The sequence below is a fragment of the Megalops cyprinoides genome, chromosome 21 (assembly GCF_013368585.1).
Source record: "Megalops cyprinoides isolate fMegCyp1 chromosome 21, fMegCyp1.pri, whole genome shotgun sequence".
Taxonomy (NCBI): domain Eukaryota; kingdom Metazoa; phylum Chordata; class Actinopteri; order Elopiformes; family Megalopidae; genus Megalops; species Megalops cyprinoides.
This window is the reverse complement of record NC_050603.1, coordinates 15,328,561-15,345,487: the sequence shown is the minus strand read 5'-3', so window position 1 is coordinate 15,345,487 and position 16,927 is coordinate 15,328,561. Positions and strand designations below refer to the sequence as shown.

Below are 16,927 nucleotides of genomic sequence, written 5' to 3'. Positions count from 1 at the left end.
TAGTTACTACAGTCAGCCTGGTCAACAATTGAATAAATATGAGTCCAAATATGCATTCAATATTCAGGTACATTTTGGTTTGTTTTGGCATCATTGCCAGGTCCTACCATATGCATGAATGCGTTATGCATGAACATTCTTTGTGAAATTATCGATTTGCTTCAATGGAAATGAACTTAAATTGTACATCCTCAGGCAAGAACATATGGACACAGAACAAGAAATCACATAACTTGAGTGTGCAGATTCTTTTTAATGTTATTAATATCATTAAATCCATTGAAAAATAAAAAAAAGCTGTCTTAGGTTACATATCTGAAAGAAAATATTGATTCAGCATTTTTTAAAATAATTTTTATCATTTGCATTTGTCACAATAAATAATGTGTGATTTTCCATGAACCATTTTATGTTCATTGTACAGATCACCCACAATTCAAAATGGCTGTCCTCTCAAATGTGTTTCAAAGGTGCAAGATACCATCAATTTAGATTACAATGCATTTCATTATTTCCTTTACATTATTTGGATGGGCACACAATGACCTATTTTATCCCTAGGCATTTCATTCCTGACATTTCAAATTTGTAATTTTTGTCCATAATTTACCTTTTATAGTGATAATAATATTACAGTAATAATATTACACAATTATTTTTGTTGAATTTTTTTTTCATCATTTTTATTTTTTTATCAGGGGTGTTTTGACAGCCCTACTTTCTGATTATTAAAAGTAGAATTATAAAATAATGGAAGTAGAATTATATTTGTCAAGGGATGAAGGATGGGTAGATTTGCCCAAGTCAGCTTACATGGTTATACAGCATGATGTATTAAAATTTGCAGTTCTAAATAGCAATGTCATTGAAAGAAAACAAAAACTGAATTGTTCCTAGCCTTATTTGTGAAATTCTATGTTTGCTAATGCAGTCACATTTTATTGAATGATCTGTGGATGACCTGAGTCTGTGCATGATTGTGATTGTGAATGTTGTGTGGCATTTTCACAATATGCATTCAATAATGTAAGAGATGTGTGGGATGTGTGTATGTGTGGTATCCTAAAAGCCAGGGATGTTTAAGAACTGACAAAAATGGGATATAACAATGAAATTAATTTGTAAGAGGGCTGTAGAGTATATTTAAAGAATGGTCTTCTGCTGCACCTGCCTTTCGTTTAACCAAGTGTATATTGGGTATGTTACTGTATAAAACATACTGCAATTAAATGAATCCGTTTGTAAAGTTATGTGACATATTAACACACATTTATAAGTAACCCTTTTTTGCACAGTATTCAGTGATATTATAAATCTAATCTGTACTCAAACAACTGACATTAATAGCACAAATCTACCTTCTACCTTCACAATGAGACAAAGAACAAAACTGTTTCATTATAAAACTGAATAAAAGATTTACATAAGGGATCTGACAACATGTTAAAGGTAACAGGTCATTACTTCAACTTTTGAAAGTATTTTGAATTGAACTCATTAAAACAAACAATGCTGTGTTTCAGCAGTGTCCAGAACTAAAATAAATGTATTCTAAAAGTAACCCGTGGTCCATGAGAGGAAATTCTCCATATCAAGTAGATGTAGAAGTGGGCTATTTTGTGTTGGTATAAAATTTAGTCACAGGAAGAATTTCGGTACTATACATAACAAATGCAGGAAACTGTTTACTCTGTTTGCTAGGAAATATATTTTTTATGCATAAAACACAACAAATTGTTTCTAATGTGATGGTTGTTGTGTTGCTGCATGTTAACTTGTGCCCATTACATTAGGCGGGACAGTAAAGAAATTTTTGTTAACCACTGTAGCATTCAGACCTATATCACACTCTGGATTGCATCCATTGATTTTGTTTTGCGAATCACTCGTGCGCCAGCAGGCAAACTGACAAGGAAATAACTGAATAAAGAAGTGCGATCTGGCCTGGATGCAGCACAGCAAGTGTGATAATGTTTTCCAGAAATCAATATGCCATTTATCAGGTGCCTCTGGCAATGGTGTTAAATTGATTACGGAGATAAATACAAAAATAAAAACTTTTTCCTACATTCCCATAAATTTAAAACATGGTGATTTTTTCCAACTTTAATGTTGAGCTTATCTTGGAGAACTCAGCTGCTCAAACTGTCTGCAATTTTTCTGTCAGACATCACATCACCTCAAGTACAGAGGGAGACTACCTGAGACCTGACAAGCCAGAGAGGCATTGATAGTGGGAATTAGAATCCACCAAAATTGAGGCTTTTAAAAAGTGTTACAGCTATTCAACACATTGCACACGATCAAGTTGACTCTGCTTCAAGTGTCCTGGAAACAGAAAAAAAAGAAAAATAACAATATGACTGGGAGGTCTGTGCTTTGACGCTGAAAACTACCTACAGCATTATAGTGATAGAAATTAATTAGGTAGTAATTGAACAGCATTGGACAGCAATTTGTTTTATCCTTTCTATCCAATGTTATCCAATTAGTATTCATTGGAGGGTCTAGCCTTGAAATAAGGGCCACGCTGCATCTCAGTATTTTGCCTAATCGCGTAAGCTGACCTTAAAGGTGAGGAGAGGACAAATGTCACACGGAATTAACGGCTAAGCGAGCCATCGGGTCTCAAGAGGTGGGCTGGACGTTCTGCACCTTGGACAGCGTTACAGGTATCTTACTCTCGCCCGGAGTAGGTGCTTTCGTGATGGGGAGGATGGCGGACTGCAGCTCCGCTATCCTCTCCTTGAACTTGTGCTGCAGGCGTGCCTCCTCCTTGGAGTGGTCTGCGGCGAAGGCGGACAGGAGGAGGCCCGCGGCCATCAGGATGCCGCCCGCGCAGAAGAGGGCGGCGCCGGCCAGCTTGCTGAGGTGCAGCCCCTGGTTGAAGCGCACGGCGCGGCTGTCCACGAACACCAGCTCGCCCTCCCCGAAGGCCTCAATCTTGGAGGGGACAGCGTAGCCGACGGTCAGCGCGATCAGCCCGGACGTCAGGATCACGGTCCCGAACGCGAGAGAGACCTGAGTGAGGGCGGGGAAACCCGAGTGAGGACGTGAGAGGAGATGGAAACGGGATTATAGATTTAAAAACAAACAAAACAAAAAAAAACAACCGAGTCATTATACAGTTTGACTGTGCTAACTGAGTCTAAGACTACAGATGTTATATCCAGGACTGTGGTGATTAGGTATCAGTATCAGATTAGATCAAAGATTGTCATTAAAGATCATTATAAGATCAAATCAAGAATATTATAAGATATGGATAGGATATTGCTTAATGCCCTTATAGGATATTGCTTTATATCATTCACTGAAATTGCCGTCACAACTGATGATAAACACTTAATCTTCATATATACATCTTGAAATTTATTGAGGCAGCAGTACAACTGCAACCTTTGGGTTGGAAGCCCTGCTCCTCACCACTACCACACTACTGCTCAATTAAATTACTATGAGCCCTTAGGAGTAAAGAGGATCAAATCAACTAAACTACATTTGGAGTTTGCATCCACATTTCAAAGCATTAAGGATAATGTAAACATTTGAAATAGCCTGCATTGTAAGATTGTTCTCGGTGTATAAGACTATGGTAACACATTTTGCGTGGTGATGTGGATTTGTCTTTCCCAGAGTCCACCGCAGCCAGCCGTCGGCTCCTCCCACCTTCCAGAAGACAGAGCTCCACCTGCTCGGCGATCTCTGAATCTGAAAATCCTCATCGCGCTCCCAGATGGAGGCGGTGCACTCCTCGTAGAAGTGGTGCAGGTAGGAGCGGACGCCGTATCGCTGGTGGCCGCCGTTGACCGCGCCCTGTCTCTGCTCCGTGTGCCCCGATCCACAGATATCTGAGCACGAGGCCATCCTTCACATCTGCAACACACAGGAGGAGCAGCTGTGCAGTCACATCCTCTCCCACTGAACTCTGCTTTAACCAGAGGCCATTAGACTAATCCAGTCCCTTTCGCCATGCCAAATAAAGAGCCCATGTCCCTGAAACTGGTTCTTGTCATTTACTGTTTGGTACCTACATTCTTCCTCATGTGTAGGACAAGCCGTATTATTTCCTTTGCCTTTATCCATTTTCAAACGTGCCTTTTGGTGTGCAAGCCAAGTATTCACGGGAACGCAACCATTGATTCCATCCTGTAGCCTATGCAGGACCCGGACACGCAAAATCTCTCACAAATATGTCAACCATATCAAGCCTGAAGCATAAACACACTTCACACTGCATATCCCAAACCATACTACTCATTTAGCCCACCTAGTGTCACAGAGGGGGGGGGGGGGGGCGTCTATTTATGGCTGGGTTCCGTCCCCTGCGAGCTATTGGCCACCCACATATGAGTCAGCGATCAAATGCACAGCCTTGTGAACCACTGAGGCCTACTGGATAAGCACACCTGCGGTCAAGGGCTTTGTTTTTTTTTTTTTCTTCCTAACTTTACACACACAGAATGCTTATGCATGTTCCTTACTGGTGTAAATATTCATAAATATTGGGCCAAAACCCTTACACAGCTAATTAAGATATATATTTTTAATACATATACCCTAAGTAATTCAAACCTGTTTCTCAAGAGGGAACTCTTGGTTCAGTTTGCATATTGACAGTGTGGAACACAATGGAGACTAGTGAGTTCATGCAGGCTGACATGAATTACAACGCCACCTCTTGCATCACTGTGTGGTATCAGAACTGTCTTACAGGTTTTAATCTTTGGTTGGGCACTGCTATTGTACCCTTCAGCAAATGATTTACGTAGAGTTGCTTCAGATGAGCAACTGTGTAAACAGATAACACGTAAAAAATGTGAACTACGTGAGTCACGCTGGAGGAGACAAACTGCTGAGCACATTAATCACTGAAACACATTTGTAGTTAAGAATTAAAATTTAAATCTACACAACAAATATATAAAAAGTTTTAACTTCTAACAGCATTGGGTAAGCACTCTTCACATGTCTCACACAATGGAGGTCTGAATTTAGAGGAACGGGGCTTATATCCAAAGGGTTGTAGGATCAAAACAGGTGAGCATTGCTGTTATGTCCTTTAGTACGTAACTTCATCTGAATTGCTTCAGAGAAAAAAAAAACTGTATGAGGAGCAAATCTATCTAATGTAAGCCTGTCTGGGTCAAAACAGCTGCCACACAATTGAATAATGCAATGTAAATTCTCTGTCGACTGAATAATTTGATCATCCAAGATGGTGCATTCATAATTTTAAATTATACCAGCAGTTCATCAGTTCATCTCTTGAATCTCTCCGGAAAATGTTTTTTTTTTTCTTTTTTTTTCTCATTGAATACCAAGGTTACTCAAGGTCATTGTGCTGTACTGTTAGCAATGTTTAAGGAGGATGCTATCAGCCAAAACATCAGTATCCCTTAGAAATTGTGTTTTCCACATATGATCACAGCAGCTTTGTTACATATTTTGTATACTGCCAACAAATGGACTTAAAGTGCTCCTGACTCCTCTTCCTGCCATGTATTCCAGAGGGCCATGGACTGAATCAATGAGCCTGTCGGAAAACATTGTGTTCTGAAGATCTAATTATAATGAAATAGCTGCCTAACAGCCTATGAATCTTCAATGAACACTAACGTTCCAGATCGAAGTAAAAAGTAAACTGAGGTACATCCAATCCTGCCAACGTGCACCTAGAACACTGAAGGACAAATAGTGTATTTTCATTAATTAATCTGCAATCTTATTGCTTGTTTCGCGATTACTCCGGAGCATCTTAACACTTGTCACAAAAAAAGAGAAAGAATTAGACGTTGACAATGCCGTGACACATACGTCACAAGTGCGTACATCCACAGGACGTAGTCTATTGAATCACAGCACGTAGGCTATGTTTTATACAGGAAAACACGCTATTGTAAGGGTTTTAAAGGAAGATATCATCGAATTATCCACACCTTTAGAACATGGAATCAATATCAAAAACAAAGCGTCGTCATGATAAAAAAAATGGAGATACACTTCAGAAAGAACAACGAAGGATAATCATGCTATACATTAACATGTGATGTGACGTGCAAGGCCAGTTAATGTTTATCAATCAGGCACACAGATGGGATCTCATTCGGAGAGAGCGCTGTCCAGGGTCCTGGATCCACTGTCACAACTCATACATGTAGGACGAAGCTGATGACGCCAAAACCATCTCTCACAGCTCAGAACATAACAGCAGCCGTCCATAAGAAGTTGCAGTATAAGCCGCACTATTACTAACTTTGCATCGCCTCACTGTAAAAGCACAAAAGGCTAAATCATAATTATATTTATTGTCGAGCTCAGCTCAATCAAACAAACAAAGCTGTAGTTCTGACTGCTACACAGAAAATGCAATGCATGTTACTATTTATTTCGGATGATACGAACATCTCGCAATGTTTTGCAAACGGCTGCCACGTTGCAAATATGGAAATCGACCGCTGTCCACACGCATAAAAATGGCATACCATTCAAACAGTTTCAGTACACACCAGACAATATCACCTGACTGAAAAAAAGATAAATCGTATTAATCAAAGCCATTGCACAAGAAACGTAGCCTACTGAACACTATCAATTCACTTGAAGATAAACTCATCATCCCCGTAAATCGTGTAATTACAGTTTACTGAGAATAAAAATGAATGTCTTACCCAGCCCTGGAGAGTGATCGCGCGCTCCTGCTCCTTCACTTGGGTCCCATCACTCTGCCGCGTCTCCTCGTAGGCAAATCGATTATTTACGTTCACCGAGTCGCAAGCGCCCGTGCGCAGGCGCAATCTTCCAACGCCATCGAGAGAGCTGATGGCTCAGCCTCATGCTCCAGCAACAGCGCGATGGCTGCTTTCATCTACTTTAGTGGGCAGTGGTGACAAAATGTGAGAGCGGCATACTTGAGGATGCTGAAAAAGTTCCACAGGAGAGGAATTAAATACCTTATTTGAAGGTATTCATAAGGTTAAGTGTATCAACGACTCATTGTCTTGTTACCTGCTTGGAACATGTATCCATTAACTTAATTTTTAAAACGTACCACATTGTAAAGTGATACTTTGTCTTGATGTAATAAATGCATGCTGTAATACAAATAGCTAAATACATTCATTATGTACATTTCAGCATCTTTTACGGTAAAGATGACATAAGCTGTTTGTGAAAGATTTTGGAATTAGCCAATACATCCATTCAATGCTCAGTGCTCATATCTGTGGACAACATACAAGCTATTCACAATTAGTTTCACTTGTGTGACACATTCTTTTGATGTCAAGAGAAATCATAATTGTGTGGTCAGGCATCTGCCTTGCTTTGCTCACATCAGTTTTACTTTTCCTGGTTCTGGTTTCTGGAGTCTAGTGTTACTTTGTTTTGTTGGTGCCATAAAAAAAGAAAGGAAAAACTTCCATTAAATGCTAACACTCCACTTACTCCACCTGAATTTAAAGGCCTGTATTCATTATATCAGCTGTCTGCAGCCTCAGAGCTTTTTCCAGTTATGTGCTACATAAACAACAAGTCAAATAACAGCGACACTCTTTGAGGAAAATTGATCGATCAAGGCTACATCATTTTGCCAGCACTGGTGCTACTAGAAAATTGATGTATTCATATTTCAATATACATCATAACAATTTGTACCCTCAGAGTAAATGGGAAGATGACTTTGAGAACTGTTCATTCTAACAATGAACTTTGTTTTTATCATAAATTTTGATTCATAGATTCAGGATGATATTTCATATGGGTTCTCACACATGTACCTTCATTTTGGAAATCTATCCTTGTTAATTAAACAATCTCACATTGTCGCTTTCGCAAGCACACGAACTTCAGACAATCTGCGCTGTTTCGCGAGTATCATTTACTCCATTTACGTGATTGGTGTCAATTACTCTGTGAATTATTTGTTTTATTGTTAATCAAGGAGGATAAAGGGGAACAGGTTGAAAGTAATGACAGATTTAAAGGTAATGTTTCAGCCTCCCCTGTTTCCAGCTCACCAGCCGCCACTGATGTGATGTAGCAAAAATACATGACAAAAACAGATTTTTTTTAAACCTTAAACTTCTAAACTGTATGTCTGCCATCTTAAACAGGGTGTTTAGGCTTCAAAATTGTGATGCTACTTTTGGAATTTACGCTTTTAATACGCTTTTATGATAGCAGTAATTCAGTTAAACTAGTGACTGCAAAATGATAGGCAAGCATACAGAAAGGACAGGCATGCAATGAAATAGAACAACACTGCTAAGACCCCCATGATGGCGGACAATAACATCCGATTTCACTTTGACTGTCTCTGTTGTGAATGGAAAGGCTTAACAGGTCTCGGAAGTGAACTTGTGTTTTGTTTTATACTTGACTCTTGAAATTTCACAATACTGGCATAATGCAGGGGGTAGCTGCCTTCTTGCTTCTGTGTGTCAAATGTGGTACCTTATGTCGATATTAAGCTTGAGTTTATGATCCTCTTATAAGACACTGTAGTACTTGAATACATGCATAGCGCAGTGAAAGTAGAAGTTTCATTTTTGTACAATTTGCTGCAGCAGAAATACGATAACAGAGTGCTTTGGAATTCCAACCAGATTTTATGGCATGGGCTATTTTTAGATCTACCATTGACGCACTATGTGAGGCACCATTACTCACACTGTCTTTATATAGTCAGGAGGCAGGGGGTGGGGTTGGGGAGGGGGGGGTGCAGAGTACTCACGCCAGGGACTACACATTCCAGTTGACTGTAAGCCAAACAATTAAGCTTAACTCATTAAAGCCTGGACATTGTTGTGAGGGAGTTGTATTTGTATATACGACTCTCCAAGGAGAGTAGGAAATGTGTGTTAATTGGCAGCTTTGTGTGAGTGTGTGCATGCAGGCATACATGTGCCTGTGTGTTAGTTGCTTTAAGTGAATGTTAGGCCTGTACAGGCCCTTCGGTTTCTGTCGCAGTTTTGGATATTTCTGAACATGGGTCCACAAATTTCCCACTATGGAAAAATATCTACTGAGTTTGACTGCTCAAATATATACTACGTATGGACACTGATTAGATTTTAAAAAAATGACCAAAACTGAAGACCTCAGTTACATTTTTTTTTCATATTCTGATCTTCTATATCTGAATATATGTACACTGTTTGTACATTTTGCATGTACCCTGATAAAAGGTTAACTGTGTTTCTTCTCCAGTCCCCTGAAAGACTTTCGTTGGTATGCGTGTATAAATGTGACCTTATTCAATGACTCATCAAAATCTAGATTGTTCAAGATCTAGACTGTTTTTGTTAATTTTTCAGACACATTTATCCTGTAGGACTGCGTATGTTGATGCGTTCATACATCTTATTTCAAGAAAAAAAATGTCATGCCAGATACAGTAAACCATTTCATACAATGCAAAATTGTCTCTTAAACATTATTTTAATCAGACAGACGACACGGATTCTCTGAGGCACAATATGTCCAGTCCGGTGCAACCACACGGAGCACACCTCACGCTGAGATTTGTTAAACCAAGGCCTTGAGAATGCGTTTCTCATATTCATTCACCGCATGCAGTAGAGAAGACATTAGACAGAGGCTCCCGAGGCGCCTGACTGTTTTGCGGAAGCTGTATTTCTGAATTGGAGCATGAGTCATAGGAGTGACTCAGAGATCAACGCTGTCTGTGTGCTGTCGAAGACTTGCTCACATTTCAGTTTTGAGCAGTGAGAAGATAACTTACAGCAGAGCGGGAGAAACTGAATCAGAATTCATTAAGTTTCTCTTTTTTTGCACAATTTTCCTGCACTTCACTCAAGTCAGGCAGACCAGATAGGATTGTCTAGGGCTTAAGGTGGGTTGTGCTTCTCTGTCTGGAGTGTCAAAGGCTTCAGAAATCCACTTAGTTTAGAACTAAGAAAAAAGAATTTCTCAAAGGAGGCTCCAGGATTATTCTTGCATACTAATTGTGTTTGGATCGCTCATGTCATGCAGAACTTATTTTAGCTTCAATAATAGATGAGGAAATGAGTGTGGAGGCAAACCACCAGGGCCAGATCTCCTAGCAGAGTGCTTCAGAGATATTCATAAAATGAAGCAGAACAACCCGGGTTTTTCAGTGTAATTTGAACTAAGCCTGACATTCAAAACTGAATCAATCTATTTAACAAGCAGATAGGCAACTGCAAGGTATATCCTGTTCCATTTTAGAAACACAACAATAATGGTCCATTTTTCCTCACCTTAGACATTAGGTTGGGAGATTGATTTGAGCAGAACTTGAGTTGTTCGAGCAAGCCGCTGACAACTTGACCAGGGGCATATTTACCCAGTGGTGGCTGATGGTTTGGGACAGCTAATGCCATACCCCCCATCAGACAGAACCATTAGCCTGGCGAAAGAGCTGGAGGCACCAAAACAACGCATTCGCCTATCCCACTGAAGAGAGGCACCCTGGGTAGTTTAAATATGCCTGTCTGCCCATTTGCTGATTGGAAAGTGATTTATTGAGTGTGATGTGTTCATCAGCACAGCATGACAGAATTTCGGACACATCTTAGGCTGTGTGTAATGCATTCTGTCCAATGCAAAGGATTCTCCAAACAGTTCATAGCCTTTGAAAAATTCAGTGAGGTTCCACAACAAACTAAATGGGGAAATAGTTTCAAGAACTGCCTTTAAATGTTTATCATAAAACAAATATGGCTGACACATTTGGCAACATTTAAAGAATTCCAAATTTTACATCCCTATTATACACGGCATGCTAACTGTAAAGTGATCTGTGAATACCTTCCAATTGTATGTTGCGACATCATTGACTAAGATGATTCAAAAAATCACAAGGAATTTAAATACAGTGTAGTGTCTTTAAAATACTCAGAACGGCATCCCTCCTCCACCCCACCAATATTTTTCCTACAAGTTCACATGAGACAATTAAATTATGAAAGTGTTCCATGAGACAGTTAAATTCCTTTTTCCGCATTAAGAAAGAACGAAAAATGTCAATTACATTTTTTGTAATCTGCCACTAGTAATGTGCACATATTGCCTTTTCTGACACAAAGAAACTGCTTCGATCAGATTTCTGAATGCATCATGCTTTCCCTCCCCAGCTGTACTTTCGTGTGGCCCTGACAGCTTTCCCCCTTCCATTTTAGAAAAAAAATATTTACCACTATTTACAATGCCGATTACAAAGAAGACACACACTATTCACCAAACCCGTAGGAGAATCACTTCATTCCAACAAGGGCCAGGCTAACGTTAGCAGGCCAGATCTGGCCTTGCTCACTATTGTCCTTATCTCTTGGGAAATGCATCTGAAACCACTCTCACCAGGCCATTGTTTCAGAAGACATGCCTTTCTATGCTGCAATGACTCATTTTCAGGGGCAGATGAACTGAATGGATAAAGCTTTTCCCGTAATGGCTTTGTTCTGTTTGCTCTGGAGAGGAAAGGCATTTTCAATCCTATGTTTGCGCAAGCACAACAGTTGTGTAGTGTTAAACAGATTAGTGAAAACTCCAATGTTTAGTTACAATGTCTGTCCAAGTAAAACAAGAGAAATGTTTAGGGTTAACGCATTATGAGTCAAATGACCCTCAAATGTGAAGAATCTGAGAACAAGATTTATGATTCAAGGACATAAGATAGAACACAAAATATGTGTTGAGGTGTTGATGTGTTAACAGTTACATCATCAGTGCACAGCCAGCCAAGAAAAATGGTGACAAAACACAAGATGAAGCAATTCTAATCTTTTATGTGAAATAATCTCCAACATTCTTCTTTACCATTACTCCAAATACACACAAGTGTTGCATAGATATTGGCTTTGTGTTCTAGTAATTCCATCATGCTTTGAAACATGCAACATTACAGTATATAAAACCTCCTTAACAAACCAGATGGCACTGGAGCAAGCTCAGCATGACAAAATCACATTTGGAGCGTCTCTGCTGGAAATAACTGAACATGCACAGAATGCAAGAATCCTCTTTCTTCTTGCAAGATGAAGATATCAATAAAAAAACACAAATACAACAAAAATACCTCACAGAGATAGTAGGGTTGGCATGTGCTTAAGGGATTTGAAAGATGTCATTCTAATTTGCAAATAAATTTAATCGGTCATAGAAAATTTACACTAGTGTGTGAGCTCTGTGTCTTCTTTGGATCCATTTTCTATCTTGTGCCTGCCACACAATTCCTGACATGTCTTCCCCATTTTGTAAAAAAACAACAATTGACTGAACACATTGCAATGACAAATATGGATGACATCAATGTCATTATCAACATATATCGATGAATAAACTTGTCAATGTCATTCCAATTATTTTTCAACAAGTGGGAGCTTCCTTTGTTTTGCAATTTAAAAAATTTTCTCGGGATATACTAAGGCATGACAGAGTGATCTATGTTTCCTTTGATAAGTAAAGTATAAGTCCTTTGAAATATACACAGGGACTGCCGTTTCATCTCATAACAAATAAACACAGGCACAGCATCTATGGTCCCCTTTGACGGCATCTGAAGGCTGTTCTCTCAAAAAAGTTGGTAACTTTAACTTACAATGATCATTTAATCACCACATATGTCTAATTGGGGTTTCATATTGAAAAAAAAAACATGCTTGAAAATTTTTGGTACTTGAACCCTTGGGAATTTGAACATATCTAGTACCCACTTAGTACATGGAACTTACAGGGCAGATTCATACGTGCTACTATAGTATGTCCAGGTAAATATTACACTTTCTCACAAAGCATACTTTGCATGATCCACAGAATGAACCAAGACTTCTCACTACTGATTCCCAAGACCACAACAACACACAAAAGGAGTGGAGGTTGTCAAAGAATACAGGGCTGTTTTACAAATAAGCTGGGTTGCACCAGCACTAATGTAGCTTCTTTATGCAAAATCCATCTGAAATCTCATTAAATTAGGAAAGCACTTGCTTTTAGTATTGATGGAATTTGCAGAGTTTTAGGTTCTGTGTATTTTCATGTTTTTTTTTTTGTATTTTATTGAGACTGTGATTGAGTATGCATATAAATTAACAATAATGCACAGTAATACAACTGACAGCATGTAGCCATAGCAACTATTACAATAAATACAGAATCTGTTGAATGTCAGTGAACAAAATGATTTGTGAGATTCAACAAGATGCATTTAACTAAAGTGAAAATATCGTCATAACTGAGATTGCCATGGCAGCTTTTGCACCATATGTTTAATTTTATTTAATGACACACTCGGCTGTTTTTAACTAGAATGACTCATTAAGCTCAACAAGTTGCAACTTCAGTATATTGCAACCTGACAAACAGTGGTTTTGTGATGCTTGGATTGGACTTTTCCTCTTGGGTATTTCTGAATGAGTCAGTTTATGGTCAAATTCCATAACAAGTGTTTTATAAACTCTGACAGATAAAAAAAGTCTGATGGCGTACACTGAAAAATGTAGATCTATCACAGTCGTCTTTAATATCGGGACAATAATACTAGCTTAAGACAGGTGAAATAATATCCATTCAGCATTTGCAATGTTTGTGTGGAGGAGTGGGCTTGCAGTCATGCTTCTTGTTCTATTTCTACTTCTAAGGAATGTGGGCACTGCAGTATCACACTTAATATTATAATAAGCTTTATTTTATTGCACTTTTCATATAAACCTTTAGCATCCCAAACACAATCATGAAAAACAGTAATACAACAATGACAAATAAATAAAAATACATACTGTGTATACATAAAGGACCAACCATAATCATCTAAAAGGAAACAGAAACAAGTGAGGTTTTGCAGAGGTTTAAAATGTGCTACTGATATTGTTCCCCTACTCTGTATTAGTAGAGTGATTCAAGGTTTGGAGACATGCACACAAAAGGAAGCCCCTCCACTTGTCCACTTTATCTTTGGCTTATGAGGGTTTACTTCAGTAGATCTCTGAACCTGTTTGGGTTGGTATTCTATTAAATGGTCTTTAATGCACTTCAGTTCTTAACAATTCAATTCTTTGAAAACAGATAAAACAAACTTTAAAATAATTCTATAGTTCACAGGCAACACCAGCACAAACATCCAAGGTAATGTGGTACAGCGGTACTGTGTTCTCTTGTATTAGCTAGTCTGATATCCTAGCTGTTCCTTTTTGTACTTTTGTGGAAGACCCGTGAAGAGAACATTACGATAATGTAATATATTTCTAATCTATTTCTAACAAAAGCATGTATTAACCTTTTGGCATTGGTCTGGTCTGTTAGAGGAGTGCTGTTACTCTGCCCTTCTTCCATCTGAGAAATATTTTCACTCAGTTACATTTGGTACATGAGACCAAGAGCTCACATCAGCATCTCTAATTACAACTTTTCCAGTTGAAACCAAAGGTCCTACATTTTAAGCATTTTCTCTGTTTTCTTGATCCAGCCACAGGGAAATCAGTCTTGTCTTAGTGGAAAAGATTGTGGCATCCAAATTTTCATGTCTCCCACACATTGTTATAGGAAGCTATTAACATGGACATGTACAGTTGTGTATCATCAGCATAATTGTGGAAATCAACAGCATGTGGAGTAATGATAGACTTATGTTCCATGATGTGATGATATATTCTTCCATGATGTGATGGTATATTATTCCCCTCCAACTCACACACACACACACACACACACAAGCTGTGCCTAGTTGAAGGATGAGGGATTTCCATGGTAACAGTCATCAGATGGTCACCTTCAGGAAGTCCCCTCTGTGTACTGAATGATCATTAGATAATGAAACTTCCTGTAAAGACTGATAAAACAGACTTCATTATGCTGTTAGATGGTCTTGTCCTCTGACAATTCGTTCACAAATGACTAGTACAATGTATATGCATAGTGAGGGACAGGATATTCTGTTCAGTTTGTTTACATTTTCATTAACATGTATAGATATGATTTGTTGAAAAAATTGTGTGCGTATGTCTGTGTGTATGTGTGTGTGTGTGTGTGTGTGTGTGCACTGTGCATGCATGTGATATCTCTTTGTAGATACAGGGCTGGTGCTGTCAACACCATGAAATGCTGTTCTCTCATGACAAACAGCAGATCTCTGTGAGAGGATCCACAGGACGATTCCCAGTTGTCTCTCCCAGCTGTTGGTGAACTACTCCTGCAATCTGAGATTGTTACAAACATATCACAGCAAGCTACCTCTTTCCACTTGAAAATAAATCTCTTCTTCTTGGCAGTGTTTTTTTTCAATTCAGGAGAGAATGTGTTGGCCTCCCCAACAGTTGGGGAGAAGGCTGGACCTAATTTCCGCCCATTAAAGTGAGAGGCTTCAATTGTGAGAAAAAGGCTGGACTTTAACGGAAAAAAAGTACTGGATGCATCACATGTACAAGCACAGTGCAACCTATTGTGCTTTCAATATTGCCACCTAATGGACAATCTACAAATCAATACTGAGTTCTGATACCTAAACATCCATGAAACTGTATTTAAAGGTAATTCAGTAAATGTGAATAACACAGGATTTCTGATATCTGAATATGTTTGAAAATGGCACATACGCAATTGGCATGCAGATACCCTTACTTGCATCGCTTATATTTTACATGTCACAGGCAGAGGTGGAGATTCTCTGAAGCATTTACATTTATTCATTTGACAGATGCTTTTACCCATAGTGACTTACAAGCAAGGCAGAGCACAACACAAGCAAAAGCCATACATGGAGCCACAATATTAGAAGAGTTGCATGACCAAGTTTCAATAGATGGCCAGACAAGGTACAAGCTAACTGGCAGAAACAGTCTGAAGCTGGTAGAAACTGACTGAAGCAGTCACGGAGGGACTGTAGCTGAATGATTACAAGACTACTTCCCTAACCTCTGCACCACAGTCCACAGTAACACCGGTATATGTATTCATGTACCTATGTGTATGTACACACACACACACACACACACACACACACACACACACACACACACCCTACTAATGGTATGTTGCTTATCCTGCTTGTGTTTAGCATCAGGGCAGAGCCAGCATGTGGCCTTACTCTTTGATATAGGCATTCACAAACAAAAAGAGCACCTTCCATCCGCACATCATCCGCCATTATTAGATTTGTGATGTAATGGGAACTGAAATACCACAAATGGTATCATCTCAAAGGAAACAATCTCTGCAATCTTCAAATAAGGTCATCGTTGCTCTGAGTTGCAATCAAATCAAATGTTAATGTCCTTAACAGCCTAGAACCTAAGAACAATGTCGCCGTTGCTGTGCAGTGATGCAATCCGGGAACCGAAGGCTAGTTATTTTATTTGTCCGTCGCAAATGGGATGATGAGAACATTCAAGGGTTTTGCTAATAGCACTGGTGACAAGAAAGAAAGAAAATAATCACATTTGTATGTGCACTGCACTTACCTCATTTTAATATCAATGGTGAAAGATTTTTCTGAGTGTTGATCTGTCAACAGTGCAGACTGGTGAATGATAATCTAGGGCTGCTATTCATATTTTACTAATGCTTTTATCTGGCTAGGAAAATGCTAATAATGTGCAATGAATGTATGAATTATGATTTTTATACAACTCACTGAATTTATTTACTGAAGGCATATGAGTGCATGGACTGTATATCACTACATCATCTTTAGAAACAGCTCCATCATCTTGGATTATTAGAGCATCTTGCTGGATGTTGATCATTGTCTCTTTTAAGTGGTTCAAAGCACTAACAACTGCAACTGAACAACATCTAATGTGCGTCCTTGAGAGCATTCATTAGATGCAGAATTAGAGATAGCAGGATACTTGTTAAAATAAATCCTCTCCTCTTCCCCTCTGATGCATTTTGGCTTAAAATGGCTTCACCAAGGTCTGTGATGCGCATCAGTGGTGGTTGAGGTACATGG

At 38.9% G+C, this 16,927-nt stretch overlaps 1 protein-coding gene across 1 annotated transcript; it reads right to left on the bottom strand.

Annotated features, from left to right (window-relative positions):
* Positions 1-1,080: 1,080 nt before the first annotated feature.
* nrsn1l (neurensin 1-like) lies at positions 1,081-6,766 on the bottom strand. Its single transcript, XM_036515786.1, has 3 exons — positions 6,672-6,766; positions 3,670-3,876; positions 1,081-3,021 (listed from the first exon to the last, which is right to left on the bottom strand). The coding sequence occupies exons 2-3, from the start codon at positions 3,865-3,867 to the stop codon at positions 2,629-2,631; spliced, it is 591 nt and encodes a 196-aa protein (XP_036371679.1). The 5' UTR covers positions 3,868-3,876; positions 6,672-6,766; the 3' UTR covers positions 1,081-2,628.
* Between the last annotated feature and the right edge of the window lie 10,161 nt (positions 6,767-16,927).

Excerpts from the sequence above, each read along its gene's own strand:
- nrsn1l (XM_036515786.1), bottom strand. The coding sequence starts at position 3,867 with ATGGCCTCGTGCTCAGATATCTGTGGATCGGGGCACACGGAGCAGAGA. Across the intron at positions 3,022-3,669 it reads GGAGCTCTGTCTTCTGGAAG|GTCTCTCTCGCGTTCGGGAC; the intron begins GTGGGAGGAGCC and ends GCCCTCACTCAG.